We start from the raw sequence: 19,607 nt of genomic DNA, 5'->3' as shown, positions 1-19,607 counted from the left end.
ATTTTTTCGCTAAAAATTTAAATTTATCTTTAAACTATATAATGGAACTAAAAATATTAAATTTTATTTTTTTACTCTAAATTTGCTTAATGGCATAACTTGTAAAGATTTGATGCCGTTAAGATTTGAGAATATGAGCAAAGCTCTTTTTAGTTTATTTTATATTATTTAATTTTTTTAATAAAATTTAAAAATAAATTTAAATAAAAAATAAAATTTAATATCTATAATTGAGGAGTAAATTTAAATTTTTTTAATATTCATTCTCTTTTAGTGGAAACAAAAAGCAACAAGTCATGGATTTTGAAGATTGTGGTGGAAAAATCCCTAAAATTCCCCTAATAATGGAATCACTTTATGTTGAGCAATCCATGAATGAGAGGAGAACACAGAGCAATCACTCTTGTCTTTTTCAATATTGTCCTTTTGTTCTTTATTCCTTAAAGTTTCTCTTTCCTTGTCAATGTTCACTATCTTGAAAATCTACGTTTTTCTTCTCATTTTCATTTTCTCAAGTATGAGTTTAATGTGATGGAATACGTTTTTCATTCAGAATTTTTTTTCTAATTCCAGTCAAGATTAGGTTTGAACTGATAAAATTGCAGGCAATCATTGTCTATGTGAATATTCTAACTAGGATTCTTGTTTTTGTTTATTAGAAGTACTTGCAGTATCTGACCTTGTCAATGCAAAAATCTGTTGTAGAATATGTACAGATCATTTGTCACATGTGATGATCCGAAAGGAGTTGTAGAATGTGGAATAATTAGAAAATCCAAGAGGGCCTCCCTGAAAATGGAAGATAAGTTTCTCAGTAGCAGAACAAAGAAGAATCCAAAATCAAACGCATCTTTGGCATACAAGGAAAAGAAAGAAGATATGGTTTTCAGGGAGATTACAGAAGAGTATCAGATTCCATCTTCATTTCAGCTCCTGGAGGTCTCCAGAGGAGCTCAGAAGCTGAACCAGTTAATTGATTCATTGTCTAAAGGGCTGAGCTATGATGGCCTGTCTAAAGATATTGCAAAGGAGTTGTTGAAAGGAGCTCTTGATCTGCAAGATTCTTTAACCATGCTTGGCAAGTTACATGAAGCTTCACAGTGTATGCCTCAGTTGAAGAAAAACCAGGAGAAACCAGAAAGAAGAAAATATGATGACGTGGGGAATCACAGAAGAGATTCATATCTATCTGGAGATCAAAATCACCAACTGGGATTTCAAAAAGCAAGGCTTTCAGCTGATGGGTCATCAAAAGATGACATTGAAGAGCTCAGGAATGCAATTAGAGACGGCTTTGCTAGGCAAAATTTGTTGCTGAACACATCTACCCAAGAGAGGACAAATTCTGATAGCCCCTCCACTAGCTCAAGCCAATTGTCAGTGATTCAGTCCAACGATACTCATTCTTCTGACTCATCTGTACCACAAACAGCTTTGCAGAAGAAGGTTAACGGCCCAAATGTGATCGCCAAGCTAATGGGTTTGGAAGATATCCCCTCAAAGAAATTGATGCAACCTCCAGAGAGACGGTTATATGTGGAGAAGAGTTTGAGTCAGCGGAGACTGACCTGTGACATTGGGATGCCAAACCTAAGGAAGTCTCAATCCATAATACATTCAGAGAGGACACTGAAGGAATTACTTGAAAATGTGCAATCTCAGGGATTCTTGAAAAGTAGTTCTGCCAAAAAGTCCCAGTCTCATCAATCCAGTGATTTCCATTCTGAACAAAGGTCATTCAATAATATTCGACCAATTGTACTTGTAAAACCTCTGTGTGTTCCCTACGTAGAATCAGAATGGACGTGTGCATCAATTGTTTGGGGAGAGAGAGCTTTGAACACAAAACTGATGCCGAGAAAAATGAAAATGAAAGAAGTGTTTGCTTCCAGATCAATAGATAACAAAGAAGAGGTTTTGAATGCCATCAAAATGCAATGCAGAATAGAAGCAAACAGGACTCCGATCAAAAGGGTAATCCAGGAAGGAGCAAAGGATGACATAGAGGTAGTTGTGATGCTAGAAGAGCAAGAACTCAGAACGAAAGAGGCTTCAAATGTGAAGAAGAAGCACAGGAAAGTGGAAGCAGAGAACGCTCCGGTGAAAAGATTTAGCTTTGAAGACAGAGCTAAGGACCAAAACAGGGTAGTTGCAAGAGCTGAGGAGATAGAAGTCAAGAAAAATATGAAGGATTCTTCTATAACAGAAGGCTCTAATTTCGCAACTCGCCAACGACAGAAAAAAGAAAGAACAGATAAGGAATTAGTTAAGGTTCAGAAGGTGGTGGCCAGTAGCAGAAAACCAGCAGAGGAGGAAATTGTGAAGGCTAAAATTGTGTCCGGATCTCAAAATCAATCCAAGATAACCTCCACCAAGCTGAGAAATCCTGAAAATGGACCAGTCACTGTAAATCAGCATATTTCACAGCACCAAACTTCCACTAGAAAAACCATCTCAAAGCTCACAACACAAACTACATATCGTAATTCTAAGGATCAGAAGCACAAGGAAAAGCAAGCCAGCAAGCATAGAGTAGCTAAACCAATTGTAAGTCTCTGGTAATCCTTCTTCATGAAACTATCTTAATGTACTTTTGTTTCACAGAATGCAAATTGAAGTATGAAACCTGAACTAAGCTGTGAAGTAGACCAAGTTTTGATTTCTGAATCTTAATGCTGCTACTCTTTTGAGCAGATGGAAAATTTAGAATGCAAAGACCATGATGCGAGGATTGATCTCATATATAATGATCACTCAGAAGAGGAAGGATCCACCATCACACAAGCCGATCAACTATCTATAGAGGAGGAAGCAAATGATTCTAAAATTCAAACCGAAGGTAAAACTCCCTGCAATTTACCATCAAGCATTTTATTTACTAGGCATACAAAATTGTTCTAGAGACTTGTGTGAATTATAGGCATGTTCATTCAAGAATCTTCGGAATTCCTTTTCTTTTCATGTACTTCATTTCTGATAACAATGTGCTAAAATAAAAGGATTCTTCTTCTTTTTTTCTTTTTTATGGCTGGGGGAGGGGCACGAAGGAAATAAAATAAATTTCATCTCAATATCTCCTACCAAAAATTGTGCAGTCCTTGTTCTCAACCAAAAAACCAGAACTCATGCAAGTCCTACTTTCTGAAAGTAGCAATTATCCACATCAATTGACATTAAAGTACTGATATATAAGCATAATCGTTGTGTAAATAAAAAATTTGTCTGTCTACCGAGTTTTAGTCCTAACACAAAATTTGCTATTTCTCCTTGTAGAGCATTGTGGTGATAACCAGAGTTCCTTTTCCATTATCACTATTCGGACCTCTGAATATGGGAAGAATGGTAAATCTTCTGAAGAGGCAGATGACCAAGCGACTAGCACTAGAACATACACAAACTTCGAACGTGCATGCCAATTGAAATATTTGCTTTCAAGCAGTTCATCATTCATAAACATTGCAAGGGAGCTTTTTCGTCTCAATATGACTCATCCTAAGATCCTACAAACAGCTGTCATACACAATTCAGGAGAAACTGATGCTAAACTCTCTTTAGATTATGCAAATGAGTTCATTCAACATAAATGCCTTCCAGATTCACAAACATGGTTTCCCCCGTTATCTTATATGGGAGATTCAAGAATTCAACTCTCTCTAGATCAGTTGGTAGAGGAAATTTGTAGAGGATTTGAAACTCTTAGAAGCTACCAAAGGCCTGCTTGTAACTGCCCTTTTACTGATACTCTGTATGCAACATTGGAGAATGATATGAGGTGCAAAGGTCTGGTGAGTGGAATATGGGATTTGGATTGGAGAAATGGATTCTCAGTTGAGGGAGTTGAGCAAGCTTTGACTGACTTAGAGAAGATGGTAGTAAGTGAGTTGATAGATGAGGTCTTGTCATGATTTCTGCTTTAGAATTTTGTGATCAAGAAATAGGCAAGAGCAGTATCCTCTCATTAAGTGACTTTCTTAAAAATACAAGACCAAAGAGCCGAGTTCCTTGGCTATAGCCATCTTGTTATTAGAACCTGTATGAGGTTAAAGATTCATTATGTCATTGCAGTCAAGGCAAGAGGACCACACCACACGATGTACACAACTGAGGCCAAATTTGACAGCTATGATTGTTGAATTGCTTGAGCACTTCCATGAATCTCGTACACAAATGACTCCAATTTCATATTCCAAACTAGCTTTATTCTGCCTACTCAGCAACTGAACCTACATTTTTCTGGCCGGAATTAAGGTTTAAGAATGTCATGGAAGCTTCGTGTTCAATTGCTGCAAATTGCAACTTCTTGGTAATGAGAGCTATCTAACATTCAGAACCCTTTTATATTTCCACAAAGCAAAGGCAACCAATTACAGAACAAGAAAAAACAGCTCCGCAAGAAGGAAAAATTTTATGATACAACTATTGTATCTATAACAGTTTTATTATAATGATTGATCATGGTGGAACTCATGTATTAATGGTGGAAATTTAACAATAATTTTTCATTAAGTAGTGGAACCTATTGCAGAGAAAAGCTACCTGAACTAATCTGCCTCTCTCATTCAAACATTAAGGATACCTAGACGTATCTACCACTACCATTAGAAAGCAGCATTATCACATGCGTGCTCAAGATGATATGCTTAAAATGAAGCTCCCTTGAAAATAAGGAAATTGAGGGGCTCCAGGGAAAAATAGATGAAAGTTCCATGTGTATGAGTAAAGAAACAAACCAAAATTTGAACCCACCACACATGGCCATCCACCACCATACATCTTATCAAATTCCTGCAAAATGCAAAATCCCAGCAAATCCAGAGTAGGAAAATAGGCAAACAAAAACTACAACTGTTTGTAAAATACCTTCTTGATGTGGGCAGCAATCGAGATACAATCAGAAACATCGCAGACATCAAGGGCTTGAGAAGCACAAGCCATGGCTTGGATCTGTATCTTCATGGGCATGTCTGTGTCCTTCACCATAGCTTTTCCTTCCAGCATGTCGGCCTCTTCCTCGCTTGAATCACTAAAAGTGGTATATTTCTGGACGTTGTATCGTATGATACTGGGATTTTGTAACAACATATATAATGACCAATGAGAAGCTTCCTTTTATATTTGGTTTCATATGAATAGCATTTATATATATAAATATAATAAAATAATCACATCAGTAAAATACACTCTTTCCTATTCAAATTTTAAAATTAAATATAATTATAATAAAATTTATAAATTTATTAATTTATCAATTTTGAATTAAATTATAAAATTATGAAAAATTTTAAATTTTTTATATAAATATCCATATAATATAATATAAGATTAATAAAAATTTATTAAAATATGTTAGGATTTGTATATAAATTTAAATTTTCAATTATTTATTGATCGAGTGTATAAATATTTATAAATTTGAGTGTATCCAAGAATTTTTGTTCATGGTTATAGTTGAATTTATTGTTTTTTAGATATTAGAAAGTAAAAAAAATGCATTATTGCTCTTTGTTTTTTATTTAAAAAAGTTTATACTTATTTTTTATTTTTTTTATTTTTTTTATACTCTAAATAATGTAATAATGCATTTTTTTTATAAAGCTAAAATTATATTATTTATTGGCAGAAAATAAACTTATATTTAGAAAATATTTTTCATTATTCTTTTTTTAAAAAATATCTTTTAATAAAATAATTTATTTTTATCCTTGAATTTTAATTTAAAAAATAAAATATAATAATAAATATATATGGAAGTTTTAATAAGATTTTCAAAATATAAAAAAAAAATTATTTAAAAAATGAAGTTATTAATTTTTTATTTGAAACAAAATATTTTTCTTCGGTTATTTTTTTTAATATATCAAACGTTAGAAAATATAAAAAGAAATTTTAAAAATATATTTTCATTAAATAAATAGAGTCTAAAGTTCAATTTCTTTTTGAAAATTAATTTATATTTAAAAAATGTTTTATCTAAAAAATATTTTAAGTGAAAATGTATTAGAAGAAAAATATTTTTCAATAAAATAATTTATTTTTTTATTTTTTATTTTTTAATTTAAAAAAAAATATATTAATAAATTTATATATAAAAATTTTAATAAAATCTTCATAATTTTTCTAAAGATTTTTTTTTTAAAATCATTTATTTTTTTTTAAAATATTTTATATTAACTAAAATTTTGAACTACTTTAACATAAAATATTTTTTATGAAATGAATGAATTCTTTTATAAAAATATTTTTCATACATATTTTTTAGCATTTGAAATGCTCAAAAAATTTAATATGTAAAATATTTGATTGATTAAATGAAAAGATAAATTATTTTTAAAAAATAATTTTTTTAAACAAAAATAATTTTCATGTCTTAAAATTTTTATTAAAATCTCTGTATATAAATTTATTAATAAATTTTATTTTTAAATTAAAATTAAATAATAAAATAAATTATCTCGTTGAAAAATAAAAAATATTTTTTATAAAAAAATATTTTTAATTATTTTTTATAAATAAACATAGCCTAAATAAAAAAAAATACTCCATAGTCCCATTAGAAAATTAAAATTATTTTTTTAACTGTAATAAAACTAATTGATGCTAACACAATAACTGTTAAATGTCAAAAACCTGAATGGGTTTCTGTATGATCCATTTCAAATTAAACAGGCTCTCAAAGATTATTTAGGACTCAATAATATAATCAAAATCCTACTAATATGAGATTAACAATAAATTATTTAAGGAGACAACCATCAAATATGTTACTCTATTAGATTTTTTTTTTTTAATTCATCTTAAATTCTTTATTAATTTATAAAAAAATATTAATTAAAATAAATTATTATTTTATCTATGAGATTTAACTTAACTAATTAAAATATCTGTATATCTTTTAAATTATATTAAAAATTTCTTGAAATTTAGTTCGGTTAACGTTAATCACTGTAATTTAAATTGGTCAAAACTGATAAAAATATTTATAATACCCTAAATACCCTCAAATAAAATAGAAAATAAAGAGAGAAGAAAACTCCCTCTTGTTTTTCAACTCCCTTCCACGTAAAAACCATGTAAATGGAGGCACTTTTTATTTCAAACAGAATGGGTTGCAGACCTGACACATCATTCATTATAGGGAAAGAGGGAGACTGTTCGGGCTAACAAAGAAAGAGTATTTCTTAAAATCAAGCTTTACAGAGGCCATTTTCTATCTAGTGAAATTCAATATGCTAAATAGAAACTAAGATGGAGGATTCAATTCACCACAGCAGAGACAATTCAATTCTCTTGACTATTTGGTAACCACATCCTTTGCAACATTTTGCTAAAAGCAATGGTAGTTGTTGTCTCTCTCTCAAATATCTATTGAGCTTTCTCCTTCAATCCGAAAGATACTTTATCCCATAATCAAATTGGACTCATTGCAAAGATAAATACCAAAATGTATCCAAATCTTAATTATAATATATAATATATTTATAACTTGACAAATCCAAACATTTGGCAATAGTATTACCAGTTTGGTGCAGCATCGCATCTATCTCATTCCCATCTTCTATTTTCAACTCGTATGGAGTCTACTCCCTACGAAAATGATGACTACCAAAAGAAAATATAATAGAATTCATCTCCATTGGCTATCTTACAATGACCATCAAAAGAAAATGTAACTTACTATCTATCATAGCATACATTTATAAGTTTCTTTAGTTGCATGCTTTCCTTAGTCTTAAAAAAAATCTCATTATGGTCCTTTTCTTTGACTTTGAAATTGATGTAAACTGATGTGTGAATTTAATTTCTCGTACAGTCTTTAATTTTTTACTAATAAAAAATGAGGTTATTGCTGATATTTAATTAATCTCTCTACTTTATTGAAATAAATTGCATTTCTTTAATTTTATTTGAAGAGTTATTTTAAATGATGACGATTAAGTTTTTTTCATGGTGACTAATGGGAGAATAATGGCTAAACAGATAGATGTCCTCTCTAATTAAGGGGACTAAATTCCAAGGACTTTTTAGCGTAGGTTTAAAATATAAATATATTTTAATTAGTTGGATTAAAATTTGGGATACTGTGGTAATTAGTCCAATTAATTATCCAAAACCCTTAATTACAATAATGTCCCTTATAACCATTGGAGATACCGTTTTAAAATCTTAAAAAAAAAAAATCCACATTACGTTATCAGCATTGCAAAGAGAGCTGTGCACTTGGGGGGCTCGCCGCTGCATTGCCTTGGTCGCCTGCAAAATTCTCACCGAGAGGGAGCGGCCAGGCCGGAGACCGGGTCTTCGGAGCAGCTACCGGAGGCTTTTCGGATTTCATACGGCGTCACCCCATCTCTCTCTCTCTCTCTGTGTGTGTTTTTCCTTTGTCTATAAGTCATGGGAGATGAGAAATCCACGATCGTGATGACGAATAGAGACCGAGAGAGGGATCGGGAGCTTCTCATTCCCGTCGCTGATTGTGTACACGATAATGTCTCCTCCAAACCTTCTTCGTCTTCCTCTTCATCGCATCATTCGGGACGTGAGGTGAATTTATCTATTTGCTCTATGTTTCTCCCTTTTCTTAGGGTTTTTGAATTATTGGCATCTGTTGCCAATTATTTCTGATTGATCTTGCCATTTGACTGTAGATTAGAGCCGGATAATGTTTAAAATTGGTAATTTGCTTGTATTTTGTATAAGATTTGATTGAACCGTGGCTTCTTCAGAAATTGACGATATTTCTCGTTGCCTGTACTGAGATTGGCTAAAAAATACCATTAATTATCTGTGTTCAAAGCTTTTTGAAGTTGTTTAATGAAATTTGAGAAGTCCTATGTAAATTTAATTTCTTTAGAAAATGTTTTCGGCAGCTAATGTGGATGATTGCTTGATAATTCCTTAACTCCATGCTTAAGGAAATTTTTATTGTCTTAAAACTATGAAGGAGAAACTTCCACGAAGCGATGATTCTTAAGTTATGCTATCAGAAGTTGCTATCTCACCGTGTCTCATTTTCCTTTATTTTCCCATAAATTACATTATCCATTGTTTTGGCCCTGAAAGTTTGAAACTCCTTTGAGCATATATTTTTATTTTTATTTTTTGTAAATGCCAACTTCCAAATTGAACAGTGGCAGGAAGCATCTTTCATTTGTCTGTGTGCTTTTGAATGCATATTCTGGCTTTGATTATCTGACATTTGCTGTATGCCATTTTCTCTCTGTAGACCATTTACAAAGTTTTCAGGAGCTGGGCTTCAAAAAAGTTCATGACTGGATGGTGAGAATTTTCGTTCTTATATCTCCTTTATTTCATTGAGTTCATGTATAAATTCTGTATCTTTGGACTTTGTGATCTTTCTGCACTTAAGATATCAATGCATTTATAAAATAAGTCAATTGCAAAGTATTCTTTAAAAATTTGGTTATATAAACCTCCAATGGATAATTTTTTTCCTTCTGATCTTCATTGCAATTTTTAATAGGAAGTATTTCTCCTCTTTTATGTGATCATGGCAAAATGTTCTATGGATAATTGACTTTCCTGATATTAACGTACTTGTCAGCTGTTTCAGAGTCTATGGTCTTTATCTTCTTTCTTTCCTTTTCCACACCCCCAACCACAAAGACTTTTCCACACCCAATCTGTACCTAGGAAGGAAACTCCAATTGGAATGGTTCTTGGAACTCATGTAGATGACCAATTATGTATTATGGCTTCTTTTTTGGGTGATGGAGTCTGGACTTTTAGATCCTTAGACATCTATCTTTGCATACTAGTGCTGATAACTGGATATATTTATACTTTATAGTCATGCATATTGTGATGAATGCTCTTATGGATGCTGCTTTCTCATGAATTATTTTTATTTGTTTGCAGTGTAATCCTATTCCCAATTGCTGTCACTTTCTACATAACATGGTGGTTTATTCATTTTGTTGATGGATTTTTCTCGCCAATCTATGCCCAACTTGGGATTGATATATTTGGTAAGTTTTTTTTTTTCCTTAGCACCTCAAAATGTGCTCCTTGTTGATAAATGCATATACCTTTATAGTCTCTGAGGCAACACCATGGGTTCTGCAGGCTTCTAGTCTGTAGAGTGCAAAGCCCACAGTGAAAAGTCAGTTCTCGTTATGTTAGCATGAGATTTCAGTTCCTTGATCATCTAGCAGACTACCACTTTAAAGAGATTATATGACGAGCAATTTAGTTTTTATTTATGCTTTTTTGCCTGAAAGAGGTAGTAATATATGATCTTAGGTTCTCACTAGTTGTTTTATGTTGTGGTAGAGAATGATGAATTTTCTTAGTGTATTTCTACATGTCATTATTGATGATTTGACTTGCTTCTGTCATTGCTTAGGTCTTGGATTCATGACATCCGTAACATTCATTTTCTTGGTTGGGGTATTCATGTCATCTTGGTTGGGAACATCTGTCTTGGGTCTTGGGGAGTGGTTTATCAAACGGATGCCATTTGTTCGCCATATTTATAATGCTTCAAAGCAGATAAGTGCTGCCATATCACCAGGTGCATTATTTGGTTAATTCCTCATGTTTTCATTGAATAGCCATGGGCAAGTATTATTTACGTTTCATATCTTGTTTCTTTCCAGATCAAAACACACAGGCGTTCAAGGAAGTAGCCATCATAAGGCATCCACGCATTGGTGAATATGCATTTGGGTTCATAACTTCAACTGTCATCCTTCAGGTACAGAAATGGTGTTTATATATTGTAATATCACCATGACTTTGCATCAATTGGATGTAATATCACCATGACATTGCATCAATTGCATATATCTTTTGGTGTTTTGTCTTATGGGGTAACTAACTAGGAAGCATGGAGATAAATGCAGAATTTGGAAATAAATGATATGGTGAGGGTTGTGGCAATGTGCTGGTTTTTAAGAGATTAGGACGCTATATGGCTAGTTATGTCACTAGAACTTAGAGGTTTCAATAAGTTCCTGCATACATGCATGTACATCCTATTCATCTTTGCGTTAAAAGATTGCAAAGAAATATAAAGAAATTTGTCGGTCAGACTGACATCATTTTACATCATATTTGCAAATCTCCACAAGAACATTTATTCTTTATTTCACATATTATTATAGGCGATGAATTTTAATTGTTTATTTGAGAAGGAGAGAGATCCTCTTTCTTTATTTCACATATAGGCCTTGAAAATAAGAGGAAAACTTTATCTTCTGTCTGACTCTGGCAACAAATTTTTAATTTGCAATTAAAGTCCACCATGTAACAGTGATTACATTTGATCCCAGGATCATCCAAATGTATGCTACCAAACCTTTAGATATTCAGACATATTATTGGTGTGTTAATACAATTTACTTACTTTTTTGTACTTGTTGCTATTGGGCATGTCAGGTGCATGTGCACCTTTGTCGGATACTCTCTGCGACTTACTGGAATGAATGCTTTTGGGGTATTCTTGCTCTGAACTTGTCCATCTTAAAATTCGTGATTTTTCGCATGTAATTTCGTTTGCCGTGTGCAACATCGACCATTAAATGTGGTAAGGGTGTTGCTTTTAAGAAGGGGTAGGCAGAAAAAAGACTTATCGAAAGTAGGAGGAAAGCAGGGGAACTTTTTTAACAGGAAATATGACTTGTATAGGATGGATGGAGGAAAATAATTCACACAGATGACACTAGCTAATTTGAATTAAGGCTTAATTGAGGTGAATTGTTGCTTAATAAATGCATGCTAACTTGGTGTGTTTGTGGTCTTTTCTGGAGGCCACAGTTGCTACCACGACATTGTGGCAAAAGATACCATGAAGTCTTCCATGTTAATTATGATGTTCAAGTCCTGTGACATACAATTGGAAGCTGCTTCAGGTCATCCTGAACTCTGCTTTGATGCTGACTTGTCCTAGGCCCATAGCACCTTGCAATTCTAACTTTGACCCTGGTTTTCCTCATTCACTGAAAATGTTTATATGCCTGTATTTTCGCATACCTTGGAATCTAATTAAAAGAAAATCCTACTTCAAAGTTGAAAAGCTATGAGACCTTCTAAATATTAAGAACTTCTGCAATGAGTTGGAAAATATTTGATGACTAGGAACATTGGCAATGTCCATCTCTTGTCATTCATATCTGGCCTATATCATACTTTCATTATATGGCCCAGTGAATGTGATTAAGATTTTCTTCCTCTGATGTTCATTTTGGAAGATGGTGACTTCTACAAGAACATATATATCAACTTTTGGTCTATGCATTGCATGCCACCAAAGTTTCAGAAATTGAGGATATGATCCATTGTTCTGAAACCTCCTTTAGGAGTTTATGAATGTTTATTAATTTTTTTTTTGGCTTTCTTCATCCTTTGAGTGCAGAACTATTCTGGGGAAGAGGAATTATGTTGTGTCTATGTTCCAACAAATCATCTGTATATTGGTGATATATTCCTTGTCAATGCCAAGGATGTTATCAGACCCAATCTCTCAGTCCGGGAAGGCATTGGTGAGACTTTACTATTCTGTCTTTTGCTTTATTAGATTTCTTATTCTCAGCCTGGCAAAGGTGACTGTTCTGCACGTGATTAGTCTGCTATCTGAAACTTTGCCTTCATTAAGGAAATCAGAAACAAATTTTTTTCAATGTGATGAACATCCTCTTTATGCACAAGGGCTCACTTTTAAGAGTTTTGAGGTCCTTATTGAGCAACGAATTAAGTTTACTAAAATGCGGAAGGAAAAAAAACAGAGAGATCTCAAGATTCTTTTCCCCATTAGTGCGCTTTTTCTGTGTCATATTTTGTCTAATCTGCTCATTTATTGCAGAAATTGTAGTGTCCGGGGGGATGTCAATGCCTCAGATCCTTTCAACCTTGGATTCAGGCATTGCATTGGATAGATGTAGAAAACTTGAGCTGAGTTGAAGAGCATTGATGTAAAGGATTTGATTTATTGCTTCCATGGATTTGAGGTTAGACTATCAGAACGGCTACAATGGAATCATTGCAGTGGCTGTATTGAGATTGGTGTGGGTAATGCTGGATTTGAGTTGGTATAAAAAATTTTGATGGTTGATGGTTCACATTCTGGGGGCTTATGTAACATTGGTCATTGTTGAGAATGTTGGTCTTACTTCTCAGTGTTTGGTTGGAAATAGTCTGATACAGGCAGATGGGGTTGTTGGCTTTGGTTCGGGTCCCCTATTTATTATCCCACTTTATTACTATGGTAATGCCTCTGAATTTGTACTGCATTTATGATTCCAACCCCTAAAGTTAACCTTGTAGATAAGGATTAGATATTTCAAGTGCCATGGCCTCTGATTATGATTTTTTTCTCTCTCGTTTCCTTGTTTGGTATGAATGAATTTATAAAAAAAAAAAAAAAAAAAAATTAAATAAATGTTTACAAAATCATTCATAAATATGAAAAAAATTTTAAATTAAAAAATTTTAAATTTTTTAAGTTTAAATAAAAATTTACAAAAAAATAATTAATTAAATTTTTATAAAATTTTTAATTTTAAATTTCCAAACGGAGGGTTGGTCTAAGATTTCAAGTGTCAAATAAAAGGTCTTAAAAGTAAGGGTAAGTCACAAACCTGTATTTTTCTATTCCGATGTCTAGCTCATATTCCGATGGGGTTGTTACTAGCCGTAACTCTTCCGATGTCTTCACAATTATTAAAGACACACCTATTACGACTTTTCCAAATATGCTATAATGTGACAGCCAGTAGAAATAAGAAATGAGATAGGAGTTTTCCAAATATGCTATAATGTGACAACCAGTAGAAATAAGAAATGAGATAGAAATGAGATTTAACGTCAGATGCTTGTGAATGCACTAATAGCTAATTCCACTGTTGCAGAAATCTGGAAAAGCCCACGACAAAAGGCTTATAACCTGACAGACTAATAAATCATACAACTCGAGCAAAATTACAAAAGAAAAATATATGTCCAATGTCTCAGATTGAGAATGATACATCGAACAAGTTGGTACAACAACAAGATGACGACTAACCAAATCGGCATATACTAGTAAAGCATTGTGAAGACATCGCCAAAAAAATGTAGCTTTGGAATAACAAGAATGGTCCATATACTTCTCCAGATGCAGAAGTGAAGAGGAAAGGGAGGAGAAGGATGAGAAGCATTATGTTGGTCGAATCCTTAAAGTGAAAGAAAATGATATCCAGCCCGAACAGAATATTATCCATTTCTTGCAAAATGCCAAACCCAAGAATCACAGGTACCAAAAAGAGAACTAGAATGGACAAAATGACAGGGACCTAAGATGCAAGAAATGGCTAGCATACCAATTGCTGATTCCAGGAAAGACTCTGGTGGTCAATTAAATCTGCCACTTTTGTGATAGCAATAGAGCAGTGAGTGCTGGTTGAGGGATAATAAAATTAGAAATTAAAGGGATCCAAGGGTCAATCCAAAGCTGAGTATTAGTACCATCACCAATATTCAACTGAGCACCTTGATGAAGAACATCCTGACCCACTACCATATTTTGACAAATCCAAGAGCTACCTCGTTTAGGAGTAGCCTACCAAAAAGATGAGCGAGGAAAATAAATTCCCTTCCACAAACGAGTCCATAGACTATCCTGATTATGAAGAAGACGCCAACCCTGCTTGGCTAAATAGGCAAGATTAAATTTTTTAAAATAACGAAAACCTAAACCACCCCTAGACTTAGAAGAACATGATTTTTGCCAACTAACCCAATGTAATTTACGCTGGTGCGCATCACCAACCCGCCAGAACTGCAAAAGCAAGCCATTCGTAGAAACATACAACTGCTTAGGATACAAAAACAAAGACATAGAATAGGAAGGGATGGCAGATAAAACTAACTGAATCATGATAGCCCTGCTTGCCTAGGATAGTAACCGTTGCTTCCATGGTTGAGTCTTAGAACGAAATCTATCAAATACAAAAGATAAAACTTACTGACTTAAACGACCTAAGAAAACTAGTAAACCTAAAATTTACATGACGGGGACATTTCTTGCATATAAAAATTTTTGCAAGATATTGTGTTTGAGAGCTGGAGGTATATGTTTACTAAAGAAGACATGGATCTTCTGAAAATTAATCGCCTGTCCAAAAACTTGTGTATAAGATTAAAGGATGCTAGAAAGCGTATCCGATTCCTGCCTTTTAACACGAGTAAAAAGTAAAGTGTCATCCGTAAATAATACATCAAGAAGAGCAGGAGCAGAGTTGGCCACCTTTTTACCCTTAAGAAGTTCCTGTTCATGAGCAGATGATTGTAAATAAGAGAGAATCTGGATAGTAAAGAGAAACAAGTATGGTGATAAAGGATTTCCCTACCTGATACCGCGAGACAGCTGAAAAGGGGTAGTAGGTAGTCATTAAGCAACACAAATAAACTGACTGTAGAGACACATTGCATAACGAACTGAACTCACTACAAGTTGAAGCCCATCTGTAACAAAACCTTGTGAAGGAAACACTAGTCTACCTGATCATAGGCTTTATACATGTCCAACTTCAAGGCCACTATATGCAACTTGCTATTCAAAACCTTGAGATGATGAAAAACTTCGTGAGTGATGACTGAATATCCTATATAGCCCGAGATGGAATAAAAGCAAATTGATTAGCCGGAATCAACACAGACATTCATGGCTTCAAACTATTCACCAACGTTTTAGTAATAAATTTATATATAAAATTGCATAAACTAATGGGTCGAAACTGGTGAATACTAATTGGATAAGAACACTTAGGAATGAGGACAATATTGGTATGATTCATCTTTCAAAGCAAAAAATAAGACTCATAAAAACTACGAACAATTAAGCAGAGGGATTGACCTACAATATCTCAATTACGTTGATAAAGGATGTTGAGATATGAAGCTTAATGATATATTATGGACTTTACACCATATCCCATGGTCGCGGATCCAATTATTTTATATTTTTGTATTTTCTTTGGACATATAAATATGAAATATTTTCCTAGTTTATTGGAAAAACTCACAGAGAAATAAGAAAACTCTAGCCACTATAGACGTAGCCAAATTGGTAAACCACGTTAAAATCTATATGTTATTTACTATTCGTGCTTATTTTTTGATTGTGTGATTGTTTGATTCTTAATAAAAGATACCAGAAAAACCATATGATATTGGAGTTTTGCCACCTCCCAACTGAAAAATAGCCTTCTTAACCTCTTCATCTATAATGGAAAGCAATAAAGTCTAATTAATAGCGGGAGTAACCAAAGAAGGGACCAAGGCGAGAACATGATCAGTATGGAGCAGAGTGCCAGCATTGAAAAGCTTGCGAAAATAAGTACAAATAAAAGATCGGAGATCATCCTCATCATCCAATCACTGTTCCGAATCATTCTAAAGTCGAGCAATATGATTGTATTGACAACGATGAACTTTAGATAGGTGAAAAAAAATTTGTTATTGCGATTCCCTTCCTGCAACTATTGAACTTGAGACTGTTGCTTCCAATGTAGCTTCTCACGTTACTAGGCACACTCAATTGAGAAAGCAAGACTGCTTCAATATCGGCATTAGAAAGATGAAAAGGCAGATTGTAGAGATCCTTCAATTGACGTTGAATATCCTGCACACAAAAATATTCTTTATGAAACATAGAATGGTGCCCGAAACTCAAAGAGGAACGGCATGATTGCAATCAGTGCATTAAAGAAAACATTGCAGAACCATGAGGTTGAACGGACCAAACCTATTGAATAATGTGAGACAAATGGGGATGCAACAACCACTTATGTTCAAAATGAAATAGAAATGAGCGTCTGACTAGACCACCAAAAAGAGACAAAAGCAAAGGTCAATGATCAGAAGCCAAAAGGTCCCCATGCAATAACTGGGCTCGAGGAAAACAAGCTAGCCAATCAGTAGACATGAGAGCACGATCCAATCGTTGAAGAATAGCTTGATGCCCAAATCTTTTACTAAACCAAGTATAAGCGTGTCCTTTGTAAGATAGCTCAAGTAAAGCATAAGAATTGATAAAATCCTTAAAACCTACAACTTGAGAGGGTCGTACAATATTACCACCAAGCTTATCACCCAAGCTACAAATGGCATTAAAATCACCAATACAATACTAAGGAAGAGAGTGAGAGAAATGCAATTGTGTCAAATCATATCATAATAAATCTCTAGAGCCTGAAACATGATAACTATACACAAAAGTAAGATGCCACTTTATTTCAAAGTTAACATTTGTACGATACAATCAACAAAATGTTGGGATATCAAGGAAGGTGTAAGAGAGACAGACTCATTCCACCAAAGGATAAACCACATGCCCTACCCAATGGATCTACAAAAAGAAAAAATGGGTAAACACTCTGACGTTGTAACCTGTACATGTGATGATCTGAGATCCAGAAAGAGGTAGGGTTTTGGTATAAGTGAGTAAGTTTAGCTTAAATGGTTCACGCCTTCCTCTTTTATTCCTTTTTCCATTGTCCTCTAGTAATGCATAACTGCCACCCTGCTACAGTGCCACCTGTCGCTATCAGACAGAGCCGTACGTACAGACGTACTTGCCTTTTCACCATTGTCAGGCGGCCATTTAATTTTTCTCCAACGCTCGTGCTGATAGGGTCGTGGCATAGCTGGGCCTATTCCCCTACTTCCCCCATCACGTTAGATGAGCTGAGTCCCACTTGGATGAGCCTGGGCCCCGGTTAGCCTAGCCTGCTCGATTGTAGTTTAGGTTGTATGCTGATGGGCTAGCCTGCGTAGCGGGCTCTGATGGGTTTCGGACTGGGCTCTCCTATAAGGGCTCAACCGCGGTCCGGTGTCAGTGGCCCAACGGTCATCAACATGTATTTACAATGTTGTTTAGTTTCCATAAGAAACACCATAGATGGTTTATATTTACATAGCAACTCCTTAAAAGCCTTAATTATCGGGGCCTGTTTAATGCCCTGACAGTTCCAAACCAAGGTGGTCCTAGTACCTCTAATGGCTTCTAGCTAGCCACCCCAACCTTAGAAGAGCTGCCAACAGAAGAATTAGTGACGATTGCATCAGCCATAAAAAACCTTAGACTGGCTTACCAAGCATTCTCCAGAATCATGAACATGACGATGCTAAGTACGAAGAGGACCCACCGATGAGCAACCTTCAGAAAAAACGTGCAACCAATGAGATAATGGCGAAGAACGGGTAATATTTAAAATCATCTCAATTTGTGAAATAGAAGGTCCATCTAAAATATTTTTCGGCTGCTACAGATTACTAGCCAAATGGACCAAACAATCAAAAGGATAAGATCCAAGCTGAGAAGGTTCCAAAATTGGCTCTTCCAATAAAAAGAGGACGAAATGAAGCCTTAAAAGTTGGTATATGCTCCAATATTGATGAAGAATGAGGAAAAGCAACATATGTGTTTAGGACATCAATATAAGAGAATTGTCGTTTCTTGCCAATAGAACCACTAGGAGCAGAAAGAAAAATATCATCACCAACACTTGTCATACCACAGCCAATAAAGGGAAGTGTGAAAGGTAAAGAAGCAAGTATCTAAAAGACCTCCAAATCAAGCCCAGTACTCAACACAGGATCCAGAAAGTTAATTCCCGAATCAGACAACTTTCAAATGAGGCCACACGGAAAATAACAGTGCACTAGTATCAGAAGAGTGCATGGTCGAGGCAGGACATTGTTGCATGGAAGTAGAGGAAGCCAGCAGATCACATGAGGAGGACACAATCGATGGACGACGCCGAGATGAGGATGGCACATAGGCACTAAAAACAGGAGCGCCAACAGGACGTCGTTGCATGGAAGTGGTGGATGCCAACAGATCATGTGAGGAGGATACAACCAACAGACAGTGTCAAGATGAGGATGGCTCAGAGGCATTGAAAGCAGCAGCGCCGATAGGATGAATATAGGGAAACAATGCCACCGATAACATCGTAGATGTAGATGAGGAATCAAACCACAGTAAATTGAAGCAGAAGCATCATGGGAGAGTGAAACATGAGGAAGCATGCGAGCAGATAGCCACATCCCCAATTTGAAGTATGCCAAATTAGGAATTGTAGCTTACGGAATAGCTGGACACACACAAAAAATATGATCTAAACGTTCGTAGTGAAAATAAAAAAAGGTAGATGCCGATAATAAACTGAAACCCAAACTCAATTCGAACCATACTTAAAATAAAAACTAATAACTAAAGGTTGAGATAACTAATAAAAACCAATAACTAAAGGTTGAGATACTGAAAACGAACATGAATACGAAAATACAAGCTGCCAACGTCCACAACATCCATGGAATACACTTGGACCAAGCCATCAAACAAAGGAGCAATCCACTGAGCATTAGCATGCGTCCAAGTACTCGATGGCATGCCATACAATCAAATCCAAAAGTTAGTAGAAGAGGACTCAACTTCATGAATGGAGACATCAGGAAGCCATTGCTGGAAAAGCATCAAATTATTCTCCAAATTCCATAGGCTTTCTTCTAAAACAAAATAAACTTGCTCATCAGTAGATAGAATCAAAATGTAAAGACTCGGAGGATCACACTTAACTTGGAACTCCTCTGAAAACTGTCAAATC

The 19,607-nt window shown here is 34.5% G+C and overlaps 2 protein-coding genes and 1 pseudogene across 2 annotated transcripts; 2 read left to right on the top strand and 1 right to left on the bottom strand.

The window, feature by feature from the left end:
* The first annotated feature begins 708 nt into the window (after positions 1 to 708).
* Positions 709 to 4,332, top strand: LOC110610688. Its single transcript, XM_021750726.2, has 3 exons — positions 709 to 2,547; positions 2,695 to 2,839; positions 3,274 to 4,332. The coding sequence occupies exons 1-3, from the start codon at positions 709 to 711 to the stop codon at positions 3,903 to 3,905; spliced, it is 2,616 nt and encodes an 871-aa protein (XP_021606418.1). The 3' UTR covers positions 3,906 to 4,332.
* A 32-nt stretch (positions 4,333 to 4,364) lies between these two features.
* On the bottom strand, positions 4,365 to 5,089 carry LOC110610689 (annotated as a pseudogene).
* Positions 5,090 to 8,174: 3,085 nt separating this feature from the next.
* LOC110612212 (protein LIKE COV 1) lies at positions 8,175 to 13,332 on the top strand. The gene is made up of 7 exons (XM_021752923.2): positions 8,175 to 8,541; positions 9,224 to 9,276; positions 9,877 to 9,986; positions 10,364 to 10,531; positions 10,617 to 10,714; positions 12,374 to 12,500; positions 12,821 to 13,332. The coding sequence occupies exons 1-7, from the start codon at positions 8,392 to 8,394 to the stop codon at positions 12,916 to 12,918; spliced, it is 804 nt and encodes a 267-aa protein (XP_021608615.1). The 5' UTR covers positions 8,175 to 8,391; the 3' UTR covers positions 12,919 to 13,332.
* Positions 13,333 to 19,607: the final 6,275 nt, after the last annotated feature.

Source organism: Manihot esculenta, chromosome 3, assembly GCF_001659605.2.
Source record: "Manihot esculenta cultivar AM560-2 chromosome 3, M.esculenta_v8, whole genome shotgun sequence".
NCBI classification, from domain to species: Eukaryota; Viridiplantae; Streptophyta; class Magnoliopsida; order Malpighiales; family Euphorbiaceae; genus Manihot; species Manihot esculenta.
Note: the sequence above shows the minus strand (reverse complement) of the source record. Positions and strands in the feature narration are given on the sequence as shown.